The sequence below is a fragment of the Panthera uncia genome, assembly GCF_023721935.1.
Source record: "Panthera uncia isolate 11264 chromosome C1 unlocalized genomic scaffold, Puncia_PCG_1.0 HiC_scaffold_4, whole genome shotgun sequence".
Classification (NCBI taxonomy): Eukaryota; Metazoa; Chordata; class Mammalia; order Carnivora; family Felidae; genus Panthera; species Panthera uncia.
In genome coordinates, this window is record NW_026057585.1 from 97,863,734 (window position 1) to 97,885,447 (window position 21,714).

A 21,714-nucleotide genomic window follows, 5' to 3' on the forward strand; every position below is an offset into this window, starting at 1 on the left:
ATCCAAAGCTGACTCCGTGGTGAGAGCAGAGAGCCCAATGCAGGGCTCAAACACACAAACCATGAGATGATGGTGACCTGAGCCGAAGTCAGATGCTCAACTGACTGACCCGCCCAGGCTCCCCTACAATAGTGATTCTTAACCTGGACTGGTTTCAGCCGGAGTCTGAAGCCCCAAAAACCTTCTGCCAAGTGTTTTGTATGTTTGCATTTTTTCCTTGGGAGGGGTTTTGTGGCTTTCGGTAGGTTCTCAGAAGAGTCTGTGGTCTGAAAAAGTTAGAACTTGGCTTTAGGAGGTCAGGCTACTTCCCTAACAGTTCTCCAGTTATTTGCCTTTGAGCTTGGGGGTGCTCTCTTTAAGCCAGACTTAATATCAGAAACATTCATTCCGCTTGGCTTTTCTTTGTATCCTGATTTTTAAAAGCACATTTGAAGTCATCACACTCTGATTTCTCAAAAATAGCATCTTGACTGTTGCTTCTCTTACCTAATTGTGTAGCTGGATCTTTTTTAGACAATTAGCCTTATTGGTAAGCAAGATTGAGCAAACAGAGTGCCTGGAACATAGTTGATGATCCATGAATACATGTTGTATTTGGTGTTGAACATACAAAACTGGATATATTCAAGCCAGTAGGTTTTTGTTTTTGTTTTTTTTAAGAATTTTATGAAATCTTTACACCCAACCTGGGGATTGAACTTAGAACCCCTTAGATCAAGAGTCACACGCCCCACTGACCAAGACAGCCAAGGGCTCCTCAAGCTAGTAGAATTTTCAGGTCAACACAGAAATGAATTGAAACATATTACTGAAAGACGTTTAAAAATGACAGTCTCAAGAAAGCTGTTAGAAAAAAAAAAATCCTCAGTAAAACATTAGCAGAGCAAGTCCAACAGTGTATGAAAAGAATTACACACCAAGACAATGGTGTTCTTGCACTGGGATCTGTTGCAAGAACACAAGGCCGTTCCGGTGTTTAAAAAATCAGTAATTTGCCATATCGACAGGTTAAAGAAGAAAAATCACCTGATCATGTCGATTAAAGCAGAAATAACATTTGACAAAATCTAATACGCGTTCGTGATAAAAAAAAAAAACCCTAATTAGTAGACATACTTAATGGTGAAAAAAGTTGGGAAAGTTGTGGAAACCATGAACGCATTATTATTTAAAGTTTTTTCTTTCATAGCAAGTAGACTTTACGATGAAATGTTGCAGAGAAATGTATTGAGTTAAATCACTTGCTCTAGCAAAATAATCAGATAAGTATGAATCCTGACTGGATATTTGATACTATTAAATTTGATGTTATTTTGTGAACTTTTAAGATAATAATGCCTTTATGGTTTTAAAAAGAGTCATTATCTTTTAGAAATGTATGTTGAAATATTGAGGGGTGAAGTGAGAGGAAGTTTGGGATTTGTTTCCAACTATTTGAAATTGGTGGTGGGCATGGTGTCTAAATCAAACGAGATTGGCCCCGTGTTGATAATTGTAGTGGGTGAGTCATGGGCACACTGGGTTCGTTACTCTGTTCTGTCTGCTTCTGTATATTAGGTAATATACAAAGATAAAATTACTTGACATAAAACTTGTTTGGTTTTACGCCCATATAATGGCTACTATCAAAACCCAGAAAATAAGAGGTGTTGGTGAGGATGTAGAGAAATTGGAACCCTTGTGCGCTGACGGTGGGAATGTAAAATGGTGTGGCCGCTATGGAAAATTGTACGGCCGCTCTTCAAAAAATTAAGAATAGAAGTACTGTATGGTCCAGCAGTTCCACTTGTGGGTACGTACCCAAAAGTATTGAGAGGAGGGTCTTAAGAAGACCTGTCCTATTTGTGACAGCATTTCTCACGGTAGCCAAAGGGAGCAGTAAGCCAAGTGTCCGTTGATGGATGAGGATAGGCAAAGTGTGGCCTTTCCACACAGTGGAATGATTCAGCCTCTTGCAAAGGAGATTCTGACACGTGCTCTAATATGAATGAACCTTGAGGATATTACACTAACCGAAATAAATCAGTCATAAAACAAATACCTACTTATTTGAGACACCTAGCAGAGTCAAATTCATGAAGACAGAAAGGAGAATGATGGCCAGGGGCTGTGGGAAAGGGGAATGGAGAATTATTGTTTAATGGGGACAGAGTTTCAGTTTTGCGGGAAAAGAGTTCTGAAGATGGAAGGTGGTAATGGCTACACGACGGTGTGAACGTACCTTGTGCCATTGAACGGCGCACCTAAAAATGGTTAAGGCGATGGGGACACCTGGGTGGTTCAGTTGGTTAAGCGTCTGACTCTTGGTTTTGGCTCAGATCGTGATCTCATGATTCGTGGGTTTGAGCCCTGCATCAGGCTCTGTGCTGACAGTAGGGAGCCTGCTTGGGATTCTCCGTCTCCCTCTCTCTGCCCCTTCTCTCTCTGCCCCTTCCTCCCTCCCTCTCTCTCTCTCTCTCTCTCTCTCTCAAAAATAAATAAACATTAAAAAATAAAAATTGTTAAGATGGTAAGTTTTATGTTGTATTTTACTCCACAATTAAAAAAATTTTGTTTGGATTTTGAAAGAATGATTAGAAGTCCCCTTTAATCCTTGAAAAATTGGTTTTATAGAAAGTGTGATTTTGCTCCCTAAGAATTCTTTTCCAGAATATGGTTAAAATTACTATTTTAATTAACCATAACCTAAGCTATAAGGGCAGGGACCCATTAATTCACCATCGTCTCCTCAGCACTTAGGAGACAACTTGGGGCTTGGTAAAGATGGGTGGGTGAAGGGATGGATGAGTGGGTGGACAGATAGACGGATGGATGGGCGGGCAGGTGGGTGGGTGGGTGGGTGGATGGGTGGATGGACGGAAGGAACGAAGGAAGGACGGATGGATGGACCGCTGGATAAAAGAAAGGAAGAAGAAGCCCTTTCCCTGGATTCTCCCCAGTCCTGTTGTCCCTCTTAACCTTTTATCCCCAGATGGGACCAGCTGCCCCATCATCATGTGTCACAGATGTCTAGACACTGAACCACAGCCTTGGTTCGGCCCCTTACCGTTTCTCGTCTTGCCCCTGTAGCTGACGTCTGACTCCGTGATTCCACGCTTGCCCCTCCTGTCACTTCCACTCTGAGGCAGACGGCCTTCCTCAGGGGCGGCGTCAGGTCTCTCCCCGCTGCCTCCTCCGGTGCCTCCCCGCTTTGCGCATCCTGTGAGATCTGAACTTGGGAAACCACATCAAGGCTCCTCCCATTCCGCTCCTGCTTCCTCTCTGTCTTACCTCGTGGCATCTCCCGCGGGCCGTGTTCCTGGCCACGTGGAACCACGGGGAGCCCTTTGGTCTTCCAGTGTGGCTGATGGGGAGCCCGCGCCCAGCGCAGACCCGCAGCGCCCGCCCTCACCCGGGGCAGACTTGAGGGACCGGCCGGTGTCTCCTGGCAGGTCACCATCCCCACCTGCTGTAAGATGACCGTGCTCCCCGCGCGCACTGCGGGTGTCAGTGCACAGTGCGCGGGATGCTTGTCACGTGACGGGTGAACAGACCGCGCCCGAGATTCAAGGCTTGTTTGGTTAATTTCAGGCTTCATTTCACGCAGAAACGTGGTTTTATTTTAAAAATGAGCTTCACCGTAATGTAATGCACATAAATTATAAAGTTGGCTATTTTGAAGTCTGCAAATGGTTTTAAAGTGGAAATCCATGGTTTTCCTTAAGGAAACGGAGATGTCAGTGGTTCTCCAGGGTTCCCGGGAGGACGTTTGCCCCCAGGGGACACCTGGTGATGTCTGGAGACTTTTTTGGGTTGTCACCACTGGGGAGGGTGCTACTGGCACCTAGTGGACGGAGGCCAGGGATGCGGCTGAACGTCTCACAACGCTCAGGACGGCCCCATAGCAAAGAATCTTCTGGTGCAGAGCGGCAGTCCCGCTGAGGTTGGGAATCCCTGAGCTAAATGGTATCTAATATACAGAGATTTTCCAAACGCCTTATTATTAAATTTATTTGGAATTGTGAGGAAGCCCTTAAACCTGCACTTACTGATTTTGTCTAGAGATGCTCCGGCGGAAGTGTCTCATTTTAGAAAAAAAGTTAAGAGTGATTACAAAATGTATTTTACAAAGTCAGAGAAAAACTGATGCGGTATTAGCCAAAAGCATCACTAGGAACACCGTCAGCCGAAAAGGGGAGCGACTGTTCATAAATTCCATGCAGTGTTCCTTTGGTTAAGTAAAAAGTTTCCTCTTCAGGGCGCCCGGGTGGCTCAGTCGCTTAAGCGACCACCTCTCGATTTTCGCTCAGGTCATGGTCTCACTGTTGGTGGGATCGAGCCTCGCGTCGGGCTCTGCGCTGACAGCTCTTGCTTATAATTAATCTATCAATAAATATTTGTTGAGCGTCTGTGTGGGAGGCACAGCGTGGGCCCTTTGCTGATGTTGTTTCTAATCCTCAAAGCGAGGTTGTGGAAGGTTGTCCCCGTTCCTGATTTGACGATGCGGAAATAGGCAGGGGGTGGTGAACTCATCTGTACCTAGTTACAGAGTGGGTCAGAAACAGAGTTCATTAATTCACTAAGTTCTGTCCGGTCCCAAGGTTCCTGCCTTTTCGACCAGACTGCACCGTTTACAACTTCTAGCAGCCTCTTGGCGCCTAGGGAATCGAGAGCGCTCCTCGGTGTAGCACTGAAGGGAGATGCTCACCGTAAATGGTAACTCAGGCCCCTCTCCAGCTGCACCTCCTTCCAGTCTCAGAGCCGTGCATTTACCAGTCTTGCGAGTTCCAGGATGTGCCCTGTGCCTGCTTCCTTTGTACCTGATACACGCACACTGCTCACAATACTCCCTCCCATCCAAGAGCCCTCGATGATCTCTTCAAAGATGTCCTTGGGAGGTCTCTGCTTGTTCTCCGATGGATCCTAGAGCCGATCTAGCATTTCCAGCCCCTTTCCAGACACGTGGTGGGGTGGCCACCCTCCACCCTGGAGGGTTCGGGTGGGGCCAGGTGACTAGTTCTGTTTCAGTGAGTTAGGAGCCATGTCTCCCCTCTTCGTGGAAGGTTAGGTCCCACAAGAAGACCCTCCCACGTGCCCACCCTTGCCCTCTGGCACAGGGCATGGCCACATTTGAGATGGTGGCTACTTGGCCACATTGGTCTCTGCTGACTCATAAAGTTCCCAAGACTGAGTGAGTCCCCTTTTATAGCTTTGTTTTTGTTTTTACCACATTGTATAACCCTTTAATTATAGCCACACCATTTTGGAATGTAGATGGTCATTGATATGTTTGTGTTCTCCGAGAGACTGGGACTTGATTCCCCAGAGCCCAGCGCCCAAGCGTGCGTAAGCAGTGTGCTTACATATAGTAGACATTCAGGAAAGATTTCTTGGAACAAACTCAAAGTCAGTGGGCTGTGAAGCTGAAAGGACCTCTGACACTAGGCTCGTTCGAAAGACCAGGGATAGTCTGATTTAAATGAGAATTTATGACTGAGGGCAGGGCTTCGGAGAGTCTGCGAGAACCTGTGCCTTTTTGTATTTTGATTTTGGAACTCTATGAATATTTTGCTTATTCTGAATGTCTTTCAGGAAAAGAAGAATCAGCTGGAGATTTTATACTTACATAGTTTAGGCCACTTTTCTGTGCAGACCATCTTTAACAAAGGGCCCGCTCCTTCGGGGAGGAAAGGGCTGGATTTTTTTCATCCAGGTCTGGTGGTTTGCAGCCTGTAATCCCAAGGACCAGACGCCACCTAGTGGCAGCATTCCTTAATTGCAGATTCTTTTGATGGCCCAAGCTTAAAAATTGAATCTGCAAACAAAACATAGCATCGTCTAGGATTTGCTGATGACGTGCTGGCAATCTCTTAGGACATTCAGCTGTTATTTATTATGTCCTTATTGGCCTAGTACGACCAGCCCAGGTTTCTAGAATGAGAAGGGGCACACATCAAGTGATCTTTTTGAAAGCAGTGTAATTCTCTTTATAGATGAAGAAAGCAATCAGAAGGGAGCTGTTTGGTGCTGGGTGGGTGTCAGGGCCACAGCACGCAGGCTTGGGAACCACCTCACCGGGGTGGGTGACTGGTGTGCCCTGGACAAGGGGTCAGCCCTCCTTGGCCCACAGAGCTGGGCTGTCCTAGGGAGGCGTACGTTTTATATTTAAACTTAGCCCTGGAGTTGGCCGTCGTATTGTTTTCATCTTGCTTTTTTAAATCGGTGGCAAGTTCTGGTGATTAAGATCTGCCACAGCCTCAAAAACCAGCCGTGTCCCCAAACCATAGGCGTGTCCCCCAGATGTGACCTACGTACGGAAGGTCGGCTGCCAGCCTTACTGTTCCAGGACTTCCGTTAAGACTGTGCCACTCAAAATTTAGTGGGCTTTTTAATGATCTAGAATGTGGTAAAGTGAATCAGGTAAAGGTTGTCAACATGGGTGACGTGTTCCTTTATCTGTGATTTTTTGGGGAAGATTGCAGAAATATCACTCACTTGTTTCTATAAATATTTGATAAGGCCAATTGAATGTGATGAAATATTAAAAATACCATTTATTAAATATTTAAAAGTTCAGTCCTTGGAACCGGCCGAATCTCTTCATTCTGCAGCCAGCTGAAAGGAGCAGTTTATAAATTGCGGATTACAAAATGAGGATCCTGGGACCGTAGCTGTACAATTCTTTTTGCCTCGAACCGTCAGCCATTTTCAGCCGCGGGCCTTTCCGCCAGGGCAGAAGTACACGCGTCGTTCTTCTGACCATCGCCGGTTTTATGCGGTTTGCTCCACCTGGCATTTCCACATTCCTTCTGGACTGAACACGCTCACTCGGCTTGAGTGTCAGCACTTTCATGGACTCACCCGTTGGAATAGTCTGCAGCTTTATTCGCTGTGCTTGTAACTTCATTAATACCACCTTAATATGAAAACAGGTGGGAGTCAAATACCGCTGTGAAAGGTCCGTTGTCAATAGTAAGCTGAACTCACATCTTCTGTGTTTTAAAATGAGATCAGTGACAAACAGTGGAGGCTTTGCTCCGCTTCCTTCAAGACCCGCTGTTTCTCGGTATTAGACCTGGGACTCCAGGCACCCGTCCGCCTGTGTCCCGGGACAGGTTAACAGGGCACCTGGGGAGGACGGGCGTCTCAGCCACAGGGTAAACACTCAGCCTGACGGCAGAGCAAGGTTATTTCGTGTGCCCAGTGGGACCCTCTCAGACCAGAGGCCGCAGCAAACTGGGGCCCGTGCCAGGCACGCCCCCAGGTACTCGCCACTGTCCCAGAGGGTATTTCTGAAGAAGGGCAGGTGCAGCCTACCCGTCTAATTCTCTTCTTTGCCAAATCTCCTGTCCCGGCAGCAGCTTTTGTGAGCGGAGGAGATCCTTTCCGAAGGCCCTTTAAATGTTGGGTCTTCATGATCTGGGTTTGATCTCCCGTCAGTCTCCCCGTAACCGAATCCCAGCCTACCTCTGCAGACAGATGCCGCAGTATTTCAGCGTGTTCCGTTCTTCCAGATTCTCTAGCCTCCTGGAATCGGAACACCCACCTGCCAGAAACAAAACACGAAAAGCACCTTCCCAGTGTTAAAACGCCAAGCCATGCCTGGTTTTCTGTTCTGGGCACCAAAACCATCTTCTCTAAGAATTTACAAACCAAACACTGGGTTGATTTGTACTGTACGTGAAATTGTTTATATACGCATCCATTTACCAAATAGTTCCCAAGTAAAGGCGCGGTGCTGGGTGCTGGGGGTTAACAGGGAACAAGGGGTCTCCCTCTCCCGGAATCCGTGGTTTTGTTCACATACGTGTTTAGGAGAAGTAACAGCAACACCTCAGTGGCATTTTACCGGGTGCCAGGCTCTGTCCTGAGCATTTCGCATGTGACTGGTTTGATCACACAGCAGCCTATCAGGTGGGTACCAGTGCTGTACCCACTAGTACAGATGAGGAAACTGAGACCCGTGGGGGAAGCCAGGTAACCTGCCCCAGCGTCCCAGGCTGCACCCCCCGCCCTGCCCTCTGTCCAGCAGTGTGGCGATGAGTAGCAGAAGAAAAGGAGGAGAGCAAGTGGGGGGCAGAGTGCTGGAGGAGGGAACGTTTAACAGAGACCTGAGGGGATGAGTCCCCTGAGACCCTGCCAGGGGACTCCAGAGGTCAGAGCGGTTTTTTATTTATTTATTTATTTATTTCTGACGTTTATTTATTTTTGAGACAGACAGAGACAGAGCATGAACAGGGGAGGGTCAGAGAGAGAGAGAGAGAGACACAGAATCCGAAACAGGCTCCAGGCTCTGAGCTGTCAGCACCGAGCCCGACGTGGGGCTTGAACTCACAGACTGTGAGATCATGACCTAAGCCGAAGTCGGACGCTTAACCGACTGAGCCACCCAGGCGCCCCTGGAGGTCAGAGTGGTTTTAATAACATCACGATGTTACCTCCCTTCCTCCTCCTTTTCTCCCACTTGCACGGTGGGTGCTCTCTAGGGGCTGGGTGACATGTGACAGCGTGGCATACTGGTCGCGGTAGAAGTGAGGACCCAGCCGTCTTCTGTGAAGCCAGATGGTAGAAAGATTTGCAAAACTATAAAATGTTACCACTCTTTTAACTCTGTTTTCAAAAATAGTTGTTTTCATAAAAATGTTATTTATGTTAACATATAATAGGTTTGTTTTTAAAAATGAATCGATAAAATTTTTCTCTTTTTGAAAGCTTATTTTGAGAAAGTGCGAGTGGGGGAGGGGCAGAGAGAGCGAGAACCCCAAGTAGGCCCTGCACTGTCAGCACAGAGCCTGATACGGGGCTCGAACCAACAAGCTCTGGGATTGCGACCTGAGCCGAAGTCGGACGCTTAACTGACTCAGCTACCCAGACGCCCCAGTAATCAAATTTTTCTTGATTTTAATTTCCAGTGCAGTAAATGCCGATAGGGATCGAGAGGATAGATCCCACGTAAACAAAAGCTGCTTAGGGTCCTCAGTAACATTTGGTGTCAGTGGGCTCTGGGAGCAGAGGTGGAGAACCAGCCGCCGGTTTAGAAGCGTCCCTCTGGCTGCTGTGTGCAGAGCAGGTGCAGGAGGGTAAGGGTGAGGCTGGTCACTTGGATTCTGTAAATATCCAGGCGAGCAGCAGAGATGATGAGAAATGGCTCTGTCTACACTGATTTTGTGTGTGTGTGTGTGTGTGTGTGTGTGTTTTTAGTTTATTTTTGAGAGAGAGAGAGAGAGTGGCCACACATGAGCATGGGAGGGGCAGGGAGAGGAGAGAGAGAGAGAGCGAGCGCGAGCGAGAATCCCAAGCAGGCTCAGTGCTGTCAGTGTAGAGCCAGATGCGGGACTTGAACTCACGAACTGTTGAGATCCTGACGTGAGCTGAAAGCAAGAGCCGGATGCCTGACCGACTGAGCCCCGCAGGCGCCCCTTGGGTGTGTATTTTTGAAGACTGATAGCCACACACGTAAAACCTCCCATCGTAACCATTTCTAAGTGTCTGCCTCAGTAGTGTTAAGTGTCATTCCTCCTGTTGTGCGGCCAGTTCCCCGAACTGTTTTCAGGTCACAAAACAGACTCTGTACCCATTAAACGGCAACTGCCATGGGTCTGGATTCCTTTGAAAGCGAAGACACGGAGTTTGCGCCTGGTTTGGATACGGCGTGTGTAAACGTCTGGTAAACGCATCCTTAATGAGCGCGATGGGAGGTAGCTTCTTTCTCCTTCTCCGCCTGCTTGTTCAGGATGGGACACGTGACCGCTCCCCGAAAACTCCACGTCAGAGTGAAGGCAGGGGAAGCCCAGGTGCTTCCGATCGCCCCAGTCTCCTGACGTCACGCAATGGCCATCACACGACAGCCAAGAAGTACTATCACATCGCGGTTAAACGTCGAGTTTTAGTTTCAGGTCCTTCTGAAGATGGACTTACACGGAGGAAAAGAACTCCGTAGGGGTGGTTCACTGAACACACAGGCACCGCCTACTTGGGAATAAAGTGTCCTAGCATTCCTTGTACTTACATGGGCTGAGTTGGGGCGCTCCATGGTGAATCCATTCACTGAGGGTATAATGTGGGCACGCGTGAGGGGGAAGTAAAAAGAAATGCCCAGAACGTGCTGGGGGAAACAGGGATTCAGAGAGGGACCAGGTCCCCCAGGGAGAAGGTCTCACACAGGCCCCCTGGGAGCCCCGCCCCAGGCAGAACAGATGGATGGGAATTCCACTCCGATTTCGTCCGGGGAGCTGACGGCCAGGATGGCAGTTCTTACCCTTAGAACGAAAGTAGCCGCTCTAGTGCCCAACCAAGGAGCAAAGACGTCACTTCTCCGGTGATCTGCCCGGCTTTGTGGATTGTGAGGATGTCCCTGGTGCACAGATGAGGAAATTGACAGTAAGAGGTCAGTTTGGTGCTCAAGGTCATGCAGCGAATAATAGAGGGGAGCTGGACTCTGAGCCCAAGTCAGCCTGACCTCAAAGTGGCTTACTTGTAGGGGGCGCCTGGGTGGCTTAGTCGGTTAAGCATCCGACTTCAGCTCAGGTCACGATCCCACGGTCCCTGAGTTTGAACCCCACGTTGGGCTCTGTGCTGACAGCTCAGAGCCTGGAACCTGCTTCCAGTTCTGTGTCTCCCTCTCTCTATGCCCCTCCCCCACTCACACTCTGTCTCTCTCAAGAATTAAAACATTAAAAAAAAAGGTGACATATTTGTAAACACTCTTTCCAGTCAAGTTTTTCAGAGGTTTTGCATTTAGTTTTATTTATGCTCTGTAATTTTATTTTCATAAATCTTGTCTTTTATGTTTTTGTTTGTAATTGTTAATTTTATTTATTTTTTTAATTAAAAAAATTTTTTTTAATAGTTATTTATTTTTGAGACAGAGAGAGACAGAGAATGAACAGGGGAGGGGCAGAGAGAGAGGGAGACACAGAATCTGCAACAGGCTCTAGGCTCTGAGCTGTCAGCACAGAGCTTGACACGGGGCTCGAACTCACGGACCGTGAGATCATGACCTGAGCCGAAGTCGGACGCTTAACCAACCAAGCCACCCAGGCGCCCCTGTAATGTTAATTTTAAATAAATAATCTTATATTACTATTGCTATAAAGAAATGATAGTATATCTTTCTTTGTAACTTTCCTGTGACAGGCTGATAACAGAAGTAGATTGTGTGTAATAGTTATCAGTCTTTTTTCTTTTTATTTCTAGAGCAATTTATTTTGTTTTTTTAAAGTTTATTTTGACAGAGAGAGAGAGACACACACACACACAGAGCATGAGTGGGGGAGGGGCAGAGAGAGAGGGCGACACAGAATCCCAAACAGGCTCCAGGCTCCGAGCTGTCAGCACAGAGCCCGACGCGGGGCTCGAACCACGAACCATGAGATCATGACCATAGCTGAAGTCGGACGCTCAACCGACTGAGCCTCCCAGGCGCCCCTAGAGCAATTTCTTTCTTTCTTCTGGTTGCTTCAGTTTCTACCTCACTGACTCTGGAATTCACAGTTTGACCCCTTCAGCGTCTTGATACGAAACTTTGCAACAACAGATACAAGTGTTGCCTTCCAGGCTAGTGAGAGGTTTAATTATTTTAGTAATAGACGTATGTCTTTAAAAGCAGTTGAGTTTAAAGTAATAATTCTGACCTGGTCTATTTCCTTTCTTCTTCTTCTCTTTCTAAACCCAGTTAACAAGCACAAGCCGTGGCTCGAGCCCACCTATCACGGCATCGTCACAGAAAACGACAACGCGGTGCTCCTCGACCCTCCGCTGATCGCCCTGGATAAAGACGCACCTCTGCGGTTTGCAGGTACGAACGTGGCTTTTCTCTCCCCGAAAGTCCCGACTGGATGCGAAGCATTTCACACACCCCACTCGGACCGTTTCTGAGCCTCCCTGAAAATGTCTTGATAGTTAAGAGGTGTTTGTGGCTCCTGCGTGCTGCATTTTCTCCTTTTAATTCTAATACTTGGAGCAGCTGAAAAAAAAGCCTGTACTTCTTGGAAAGCAAAACGTTCATTGCATCCTTGCATAATTCCTGGGTGTGACCGGAAACGGGAACACCTAGGCCAGTGCACCTCACACTAGTGTGCGCACAGAGCACCTGAGGATTGGGTTAAAAATGCGGATTCGGGTCCGCCTGAATCTCTGTAACATTGAGTGTCATCTGTACTTCCTAAAAGCCCCGTAATTCCTGGCATCACACACACAAAAATGCGGATTTGGCTACAGTGGGTCTGGGGGGGACCTGAGAATCTGCCTTTCCGACCTGGGGCCGCTAGTGCTGCTGGGTCGTGAGCGTCAAGGACCTAGATAGATAAACTGCGCCCTGGACTGTCCTTGCATTGCTTGGATTTGGGGTACCGGCAGAGGCTAAGCTGAAAAGTTGGAGCCGTGTTCATAGAAGAATCTTTTTGGCTCAGGTTTTACTTTCAGTAAATTTTTAATTTGAGTCGCCTCGTCAGATTGTAACCTGGGTGTTCAGAAGAGATCTCTAGGATTGCTTTGGAGGTTGTCTGCTTTGTAGCATTAAATAGCACTTTCCAAGTCAGAATGCTCTTGCTTTTACGCAGTGACCTTAGTAGCTTCCTTAGCTGGTGGAAGAAAGTGTTACTTCACCCTCTCTTTGCCTCAGGATCAAAACTGACGTTGCGATGTTAATTTTTAAAGACTAGTGTTTGCCTGATACTTCTGCAGAACACGGTTTCTCACATGAAAGAGGGCGTTTGTTCTCTTTGCCTACGGACAGATAAGGAAAATTCAATTAACTCGTGCACATTCTCTCATACGTTAATTTTTCTGTGGTAAATTGAGGGAAATGAATGTGAGGTCATTTCTGAAGAGCTTTTTTTTTTTTTTTTTTTTTTTTTTTAACCCGGGCTCCACACCCAACATGGGGCTTGAACTCACGACCCTGGGATCAAGAGTCGGATGCTCTACCGACTGAGCCATCCAGGTGCCCTCTGAAGAGCTGTTTTTAAAATGAATTTGTTCTTCATTCGGTTCGAGTGCCGTGTCCCATTTTCAGGGACGTAACCTGAGGCCAGTTGGTTTTACTTGTTTATTGGTTTTTCCAGAGAAACCCAGTGAGACGGACAGGACTCCGAGGAAGCGCTCTGTGCTGTGAGCACACGCAGTGTTTGTCCACGGAGGTGGTTGGTTTTGTTTGCTCCTAGATTTAAGACCATGTTAGCATCGCATATCGCTTTCCCCGGAACTGCCTGGGTTTGGGGGTGTCTGTGTGTAAACACGTATACACAGGCGACCCATGTGTGCTACGAAGTTAGTATGCACGGTGCCTCCTTGGGGGTGTGACGTTTAGTGCTGTGTGAATAACCTTATCGGATGCCCTAGCTTATGCTTTTGAGTGGACTTACCCGTTTCTGACATTTCATAAATGTTGAGAGGATTGCAGCCCGGAGTGCTAGATTCACCCCCTTAGGCCTCGCAGTGAAGTACCAGCCGTTCACCCGTTGTGTCCAGAGCACCCTCCTGCCGTGTTACTGATAACAGGGAACGTTTCTAAAGCCTTTGCAGGGGCGCCCCGCTGGCTCGGTCGGTTAAGTGCCCGACTTCGGCTCAGGTCATGATCTCGCGGTTCGTGGGTTCGAGCCCCGCGTCGGGCTCCGTGCTGACAGCTCGGAGCCTGGAGCTGCTTCAGATTCTGTGTCTCCCTCTCTCTCTGCCCCTCCCCAGCTAGTGCTCTGTGTGTGTGTGTGTGTGTGTCTCTCTCTCTCAAAAATAAACATAAAAAATAATAATAATAAATAAATAAAGCCTTTGCGATGTTCCAGGCACTGTTCTAAGTGCTCTACAAATTTCTGTTTAATCTGCAACAAGCTTAGGAGGTAAGAATGCTTCCTGCCATCCCTGTTTTGTTTATTGATTTATTCTTAAGTCAATACGTTTTTATATTTAAGGAATTTTACATGTGATTCCTTCCACTGCCGATCAGCTTAGTTCCTCTGAAGTCAGAATCATAATCTTCAAAATAACCCTTTTAAAAAGAACTTTTGCTCGGTCCACAGTTGTCACCGTCTGCCCACGGTTTGTCCGGTCGGGCTCCTTTGATCTCCGCTTGAAGATGGGGATCTTCAAACATCCCCCCACATTTTGGGTCAGAGTAGATGGATCTTGCCTTGTTCTCAGTTTCAGACACCCTCTTAACACGAAGACGTTCAGACCATGTTCACCCCTGGACTCTCACCCCCTAGACTTGTACAGATTTTGGGGATGTTCCAGTACATTTAAGTGCAGACATTGTATTCTCCGGTGAAAAACCTGAGAAAAGAAGGCATCTTTGTTTCATGCCAGCATTAAAATTAGAATACTAATTCAGTGTAGCTGAGATTTCCCTTATGTCCCCTGCCTTCGGTGATTCTGCAGTCCCGGAGCCACCCTTCGCGTTCGTCGGGCACCCCCACCATCACTGTACCTGTTTCGGTACCTTGTTCCTTCTCCCCTGTAGCAACTGCACAGTGAGTTCTGGCTTGCAAGAGAGGACTTGCTTTGTGCTCTTGCACAAGTCGTCGTCAACAAACAGAACAAAAGCAAACGCAGGTGCTGACTGCCATCCTCGTTTTCAGGAGAGGAAGCTGGGACACAGAGCGGTGACCTTATCTGTCAGCGCGTGTGAGAGGCAGGGTTCTGAGCCCGGCAAGTGGCTCTTTGCTGCAAGGAGGCCCTGGGAGGCACCGCAGGATGCTGCAAGGGAAGCAGGAAGTGAAATAGACCTTGAGTACTAACTTTGAAGGAAAAAGTCCTGTTAATAAAATGCCATTTATTTTTTTCTTTCTCATTTGATTTAATGCTGTTGTATCATTTATCAAAACCTAATGTATTATCATGAATGAAATAATACTTATAAAGTTTTATGTTTTTACGGGATTCCCAGCCGTTTTTTATTTATGTGCAAAAGTTACATATTGAGATTTTAAAAAACTATAAAGAGAAGCAAGGTAGAGTCAAGTCATAGTGCTAATTGGATTGCATTTGCCATAGTTAGGTAAATCAGTTCTTTCCTTCTGGAGATTTTCATGGGGAAGCAGTTATTCTTATATTCTTTTTTAAAAAATATAGTCCACATATTAAAAAGCAGCCCTTTTAAAGTATACAGTTCCCAGGGGTTTAGTATATTCACAGGAGTGTGAGTCCATCAACCACTATTTAAAATAATTTTTTTAATGTTTGTTTATTTTTGAGAAAGAGAGAGAGAGAGACAGAGCTCGAGCAGGGGAGGGGCAGAGAGAGAGGGAGACACAGAATCTGAAGCAGGCTCCAGGCTCCGAACCGTCAGCACAGAGCCCAACATGGGGCTTGAACCCACGAACCGTGAGATCATGATCTGAGCCGAAGTTGGATGATTAACTGACTAAGTCACCCAGGCACCCCGACCACTGTTTAATTCCAGAACATTTTCCTCACCCCGAAAAGAAACCCTTGCACCTAGTGGCAGCTACTCCCCACCTCCCCACCCTCTTGGCAACCACTAATCTAGTTTGTGTCTGTGGATTTGCCTATTCTGGATTTTTTTGTGCCTAGTGTCTTTCACTTAGCATAGTGGTCTGAAGCTTCACCCGTGCTTCAGGAATAGCACGCATCCGGCCTTTGTTCCTTTTTATTGCCAAATAGTATTCCATCGTAAGGACAGACCACATTTCCCACTTATACGTTCGTCAGCCGATGCACATTAGGACGGTTCCCACTCTCTGGACATCACGAATTTTGCTGCTCTGAGCATTAGCGCGCCAGTTTTTGCGTGGACGTAGGTCTTCCTTGCGCTTGGGTGTGCACCCGGGCGTGGAGTCTCTACTCCCACTAGAGCGTGGCCCTTGTCCCTCTGCCCCAGGGTGAGCAGCCGTGCCTCCTCGGTTGCCCTGGTACCTGTCCAGCCGCAGCACGCGACACTGCCCCCATGAGGCCGGAGCGGACAGATGCATCAGGAACAGACCCGGCTGGCCCGGACTTGAGTCCTGCCTTTGCCACTCCTGGCTGGATGGCCTTGGGCAAATTACTCACCGTTTCTGTGTCTCAGTTTGATCGTCTGTAAAACAAGGATAGCAGTGTCACGTACCTCATGGGATGCTGGGATTATTAGCCTATTTATTGAATGTGAAAAGCTTGAAACGATGCCTGGTACATAGTAAGTGCTCCATACATATAGTGTTTGCTGCCATTGTTATTAGTAATAGAATCTTAAAAAAATACATTTGTGTTTAACATTCGGTGAGAGATATGTTTGCGTTTTTCTGTGATAGTCTTCATAGTGTTCTATTTTCTCACTAACTTTCTTCGGTAGTCTTTTGGGTAAGGCAGAGGCCAGATCTGGAGGCCTATTTCGATCTTAGATTGATTTTGGTAATGACATTGAATTTGATTTACCCCCATGAGGGTGCTGGGGGGGGGTTGGCGGTGGCATCCAACACTTGCTGAGCTCTTAACAGTGTGGCGGAGCCTGTTTTAAGGGGTCTACGTGGGTTACTTCTTCGGATTCTTCTCAACGGTCCCCTACAGGAGGCACTCTGGCTGCTCCCGGCTTCCCTGATGAGGCAGGGGAGGACGGAGCGTGTCCGTCAGCGGCATGGCAGCCTTGTTCTTCATTTAATCCCCACCCCCCGGGCCAGCATGGGGGGTGGGGTGGTTGTGCCCCACAGAATCCGTAGGAGGCACGAACGGCTTTGCCCACGGTGGCACAGCTCGTAAGCGACAGGGCTGCCTTCCAGCCAGACGGTCTGACTCCAGTGTGGATTCACACGTTCACCGTGTGCGCTTCCCTGACGTTACCTTGGAAACTCTGGAGACGTCCCGGTTCACAGTCGTGTCCCGTCACGGGATGTGAGTGTGAGTAACAAAACCACCAGGGGTAACTCGTCAAAGCCCCCAAATAAATACATGTGTAACATCGGAAGCTTAGTCTCTAGAGTGCGTTGTAAACTGTCACCAATCAGGCGTTCATGTTGAACGATGACAGCGTCTGTCTAGCCAGATTGTTTTCATGGGGGAAATCAAGAGGCTAAAGTCTCGGTACTTGGCAGCTATTTTAGGAAATTAAGATGAGTCAGGTCCTTACTCACCCCTTTTCCTTAATCTGCTAATATCCTGAGTAGATGTGGGTATGAAAATATATTGTGTAGTTGATACATTTGTTGTATATATACACACAAATATACATACATTGTGTATTTGATATATTTGAGTTAAGAGCCCATACCGTGTAGGCCCTGGTGCTGCTGTTTTGACCGTCCTCTCGCCCCACTGCCTGTATGACAAGCCCAGGCTTCCCTCTCCGCCCCTGCCCCTTGTTTTCAGGCCCTTCCCTGTACAAGCCGGTTCCATGTCAGCATTTTTTCCTGCCTTCCCAGACGGAGTTCAGGTAACCTATAAGATGAAACAATTATGATACGAAGAGAATCCGAAAGAAGTTTCAGGGCAAGAATGGGAACTTTATCTTTGTTGATATTTAATTAGAACCAACACAGATCTGTGATTCTTTTCTCTGTATTCTGCGCAGTTCGTGTGACTCATGTGTCCTGATGAGGCCTGTGGGGTTGACTGCGGCACATGACCACCCACTTGAGCTTTTTTAACATGTGCAACTAGGCAGACGTTTTTGCTGCAGTCAGTTGGATGTATTCAGTTAAGCCAAATGAAATCACCATTTTTGTATATTGAAAATAGCAAATATTTGAAAAAATGGAGTGCCAGAAATCTCATGTGGTTCAGCCCAAAATTAGGCAGTACTCCATGGAGTTAGCGGTTTTTCTTTAGTGTCTTATTTATTTTTGAAAGAGTGCAAGTGGGGGAGGAGCAGAGAGAAGGGGGGCAGAGGGTCCGAAGCAGGCTCTGTGCTGACAGTAGCTAGCTTGACGTGGGGATTGAACTCACGAACCGTGAGATCATGACCTGAGCCGAAGTTGGACGCTCAACCGACTGAGCCACCCAGGTGCCCCCGTTGAGTTAATGGTTTTAAGTATCTGGACATTAGGACAGAAACTCCATGTTAAGTTATGGACTAGAGTGAATTCATTCTGGATGCCTCCAGGAGAGGTTTGGAATAGTAATCAGTAAATGTTAGGTAGCCGTGCCAGATCTCCTAGAGAATATAAAAAAGCATAAAAGTGCGTTCTTGTTCCCAAAGCAGCCAGTAATCTAGATGAGAAAGCAGAACCAGCATTGACAAAGAGTTAAGTCAACGCTGAGATACCCAGCGAGAGAGGCAACACCCAGTCTGGACTGGCGTCCTAAAAAGGCAACAGGAGGTTGGTTAAAGAGGGTACAGAAGTAAGCGGGCGTTAGGGTGGGTAGAGCTTATGAACACGGGGCAGGTAGGGGGAAAACAGGAGCAAGGCTGGGAACCAGAGGGGCTTCCAAAGGGAGGGATGAATAGTCAGTGGGCGGGGTGAGCGCCCGGCACAGGAGCGGAGGATTGAAGTCCGCTTGGGGCCACGAGATCTCTGCTGCCAGGCTGAGTAGACGGGATGTGCTGCGCATGTGGGTTTACACCATGTCCGGATCGCCCAGGCCGTGCGTCCAGTGCAGGTGTCCTCGTGGCTGAGTCTGTGCCTCCAGGAGAGCCTGAGAAATCTGTAACCAGACAGCGAGGTTCGGAAGCCACGGACAGGCCTGTCTCTCAAGTGTAGACTACGGCCTGCCTGCGTTGGAACCATCAGATGGCACTCGTTAAAAATGCAGATTATTGGGCTCCACCCCAGAGCTGCTACTGAGTCAGAGTTTCTGGGGCTGGAGCTTGACAAACCACATTTTTAACAAGCTCCTCAGGCTGTTCTTGGCATGCTGACATTTGAGAGCCTTACTGTAGCCAGTGAGGAGCCGCCAGGGCGGTGTCCTCGGGTTGTGCAGGGTGACCCTTGGGGGTGTGGTGGTTGTTGCTCAGCGGCACGTTTAAGGCGTCTTGGAAAACTGCTCTGATCTGAGCAACATGTGAGCTTGTGCCAGAAATTAGCCTGGACCAGTAAGCAAAGAAGTCAGAAGTCACTGAAAATCAGGGTCAGCCTGGGAGCTGGGCTGCAGCTGGGAGCATGGGCACCAGGGCCGCATAGAGAGAAGTGGGTTAGGGACAAGAGTGGGATTAGCAGGGACATCGTGGTGGACGCTTGCTGCTCAGCACATGTCCATTTTCAGCTTCTTAACGGCCCCTGACCTCTTTCCCACCGAGTCCAGGTTGGTGGAGCCACAGTCCATGACCCCGACTTTGCCAGCCAAGCGCATACAAGCCCAGGCTGGGCCGACCAGATGCTTCCCTCTTGGACGAGAACACTGAGCAGAGGGTCCAAGACACTAACGCCGTTTGCTGTCGTATCCCAGCCACCCAGGCTGTTTTGCTCTGGGAGTCCTGTCTCTGTCCCCGCCTTGGCTTCTGGCTGTTTCCAAGTCCTTTTCCCTGGCGTGCAGTCAATTCCACGAGCTGCTGCTGATGGCTTTTCACCGGAGTCCCCTTTCTCTTGGAACCCTAACTGTCCGAGCCGGCACTAGTGACTTACATAAGGAGTGTATGTGAGGGCAGGGTTCCCTGGGATCTGGGAGACTGTAGGATAGGCTAGAGACACCCTTCCAGTGTCGCGCGTAGCGCGGGGCCATACTCCAGTTTGGAAGAAGATGTGGAGAGAAGGCAGGGCCAGCCTGAAACCGAGGTTTCTCAAAGGGAAAGAGAGGGCTACCACTGTGAGCCAGGAACCCTGGACATGACTTTGGACATTGAGAAGTCAAATGTATACTTTCTTGGGTTTATCTGTCATTCTGTTTTTATGGTTTGCTTTAAAAAAAAAAAAGTGCTTCAGTAAACTTCTTTTGACTATTTTGGATGCTCTTGGGGAATGACAGGGAAGAGAGGTCTGTGTATTCAGAGGCCAGCACACCTGAAGACGTCATCGGGAATGCTGGTGGGGCCCTGCGTACAAGAAGAGAGCAGGGTTTTTGCGGGCTTACCTGGCAGAGCAGTGGTAGTAGGTGGTCTGAATTGGGTGGGAAGGGGCAGGGCAGGAAGAAGAGAGTGGGAGACGTGACTTTGAGAGGTCCTTCCTCGCGAAGGCTGAGGGAAGGCTGAGTCCAGGGGAGAAGCCCTGGGAACACAGAGGGGCAGAGTCACCGGGGTGTGATGCCATGGGACACGTGTAATACACGTAGGTAGCTGTCATGTGTATGTAACTAATAGGGCTGTAGGTACAAGGACGGAGGAAAGAGGGAAGAATGGGTTATGACAACTTGAAACATCAGCTCCTAAAAGAATGGGGACAGAAAGTAACAACCTGGTCCCTGGCTGGGGAGAGGAAGATCTTAAACTGAGTGTAGTTGGATACTATGAAAATACCTCAGGGATTGTTAATTTTGTTGGCTGAGCCACGTTGCTGTAGTTCTGTTAACGAAAGTCTGTCTAGTGAACATTGTATGCATTGAAGTCTGGCCTTAAAATATTCCAGCGAAGGGCGCCTGGGTGGCTCAGTCAGTGAAGCATCTGACTTCGGCTCAGGTCACGATCTCACGGTTCACGGGTTCAAACCCCGTGTCGGGCTCTGTGCTGACAGCTCGGAGCCTGGAGCCTGCTTCGGATGCTGTGTCTCCCCCTCTCTCTCTGCCCCTCCCCGGCTCGTGCTGTGTCTCGAAAATAAATAAACATTAAAAAAATGTTTTTAAATACTCAAGCAAAGAAACAAGCAGGGAGTTGGTGAGAATACGTGGAGCAGACCTCTGGGCCTTAGTTCCTTAACTGGTACCATCAGCCAAAACCCAGGGAGCTACCCCAGACCCCTCTCTCTGTCCAGCTGGTTTCCAGGCCCTGCCGGTCCTGAAAATCCCCCACGTTTCCTCCTGAGACTGCCTGCGTTCGGCCCTTACCACATGTCGTCTGAAAGACGGCAGTATTTTCCTTTGTTTACTTGCCCCTCACCTTGCTGCCCTCGGGCCTGTCTGCCTCATTGAAACCGAGGTTGTGGGTGGAAGAAAGAGGTGGGCCCGCCAAGTGGGTATACCGCCAGGTCTGCAGGTGACAGCGTGGCAGGCTTACAACGTGCAGCGTCACACGGTGGAGAAAGCCCATGTCCGCCCGAGTGTGAGGCCCGTGCTGCCCTCTGGCCAGATGGTTTTTCAAGTCATTCTAGGCAGAAGGGCCCAGCCTGCCAGCAATTTAATAAGCACCCGTGGACTTGAGGCGCCACGTACTTTTGGTATAGCCCGTTGTTCCAGTAGCTTCGTTAATACTCCAGACAGGCACGGATTTGTAGAAAGGACAAGTGCACACTTTTGTTGTGCTCATTATAAATAGATCCAGTCTTGCAGAGAGCAGCCCAGACACAGTGAGTTTCGAAACAATTCTTTTACTGGATATTCCTACCTTTGAGGTGCGATTCTGTAACAAATCGTAATACCGATGCATGTTCACAGCCGAAGCTCGGATTCCCACTCCCCCCATCCGGCCCTTCTCTTCCATGTTGGCCGAAGGCAATTTATTAATCCTTGGGGTTCTCGCTCATAATCCCACAGTATTGTCCGTACTTGCAAAACACACCCTGCGTCTGACTGTTTCTCACCACCCTGCACACCCCTGGTTCTGGCTTCAGCTTCTCGTGCCTGTGTTACTCCAGTAACCATTTTTGCCATATAGATACACATATCTTTTTCTTAAAGATTTTATTTTTAACTAATCTCTACACCCAACATGGGGCTTGAACTTGCAACGCCGAGATCAAAAGCCCATGCTCTGCTAACCGAGCCAGCCAGCACAGCCCCTTTGCC

The 21,714-nt window shown here is 48.2% G+C and overlaps 1 protein-coding gene across 1 annotated transcript in view; it reads left to right on the forward strand.

Moving 5' to 3' along the window:
• Positions 1-21,714, forward strand: part of CLSTN1 (calsyntenin 1) — a gene marked incomplete at its 5' end in the record, with an annotated part of 89,130 nt that overhangs the window by 33,673 nt on the left and 33,743 nt on the right. The window contains one exon of the mRNA XM_049618164.1: positions 11,654-11,776. Coding sequence (XP_049474121.1) covers positions 11,654-11,776 — 123 coding nt within the window. The remainder of the gene's footprint in view (positions 1-11,653; positions 11,777-21,714) is intronic.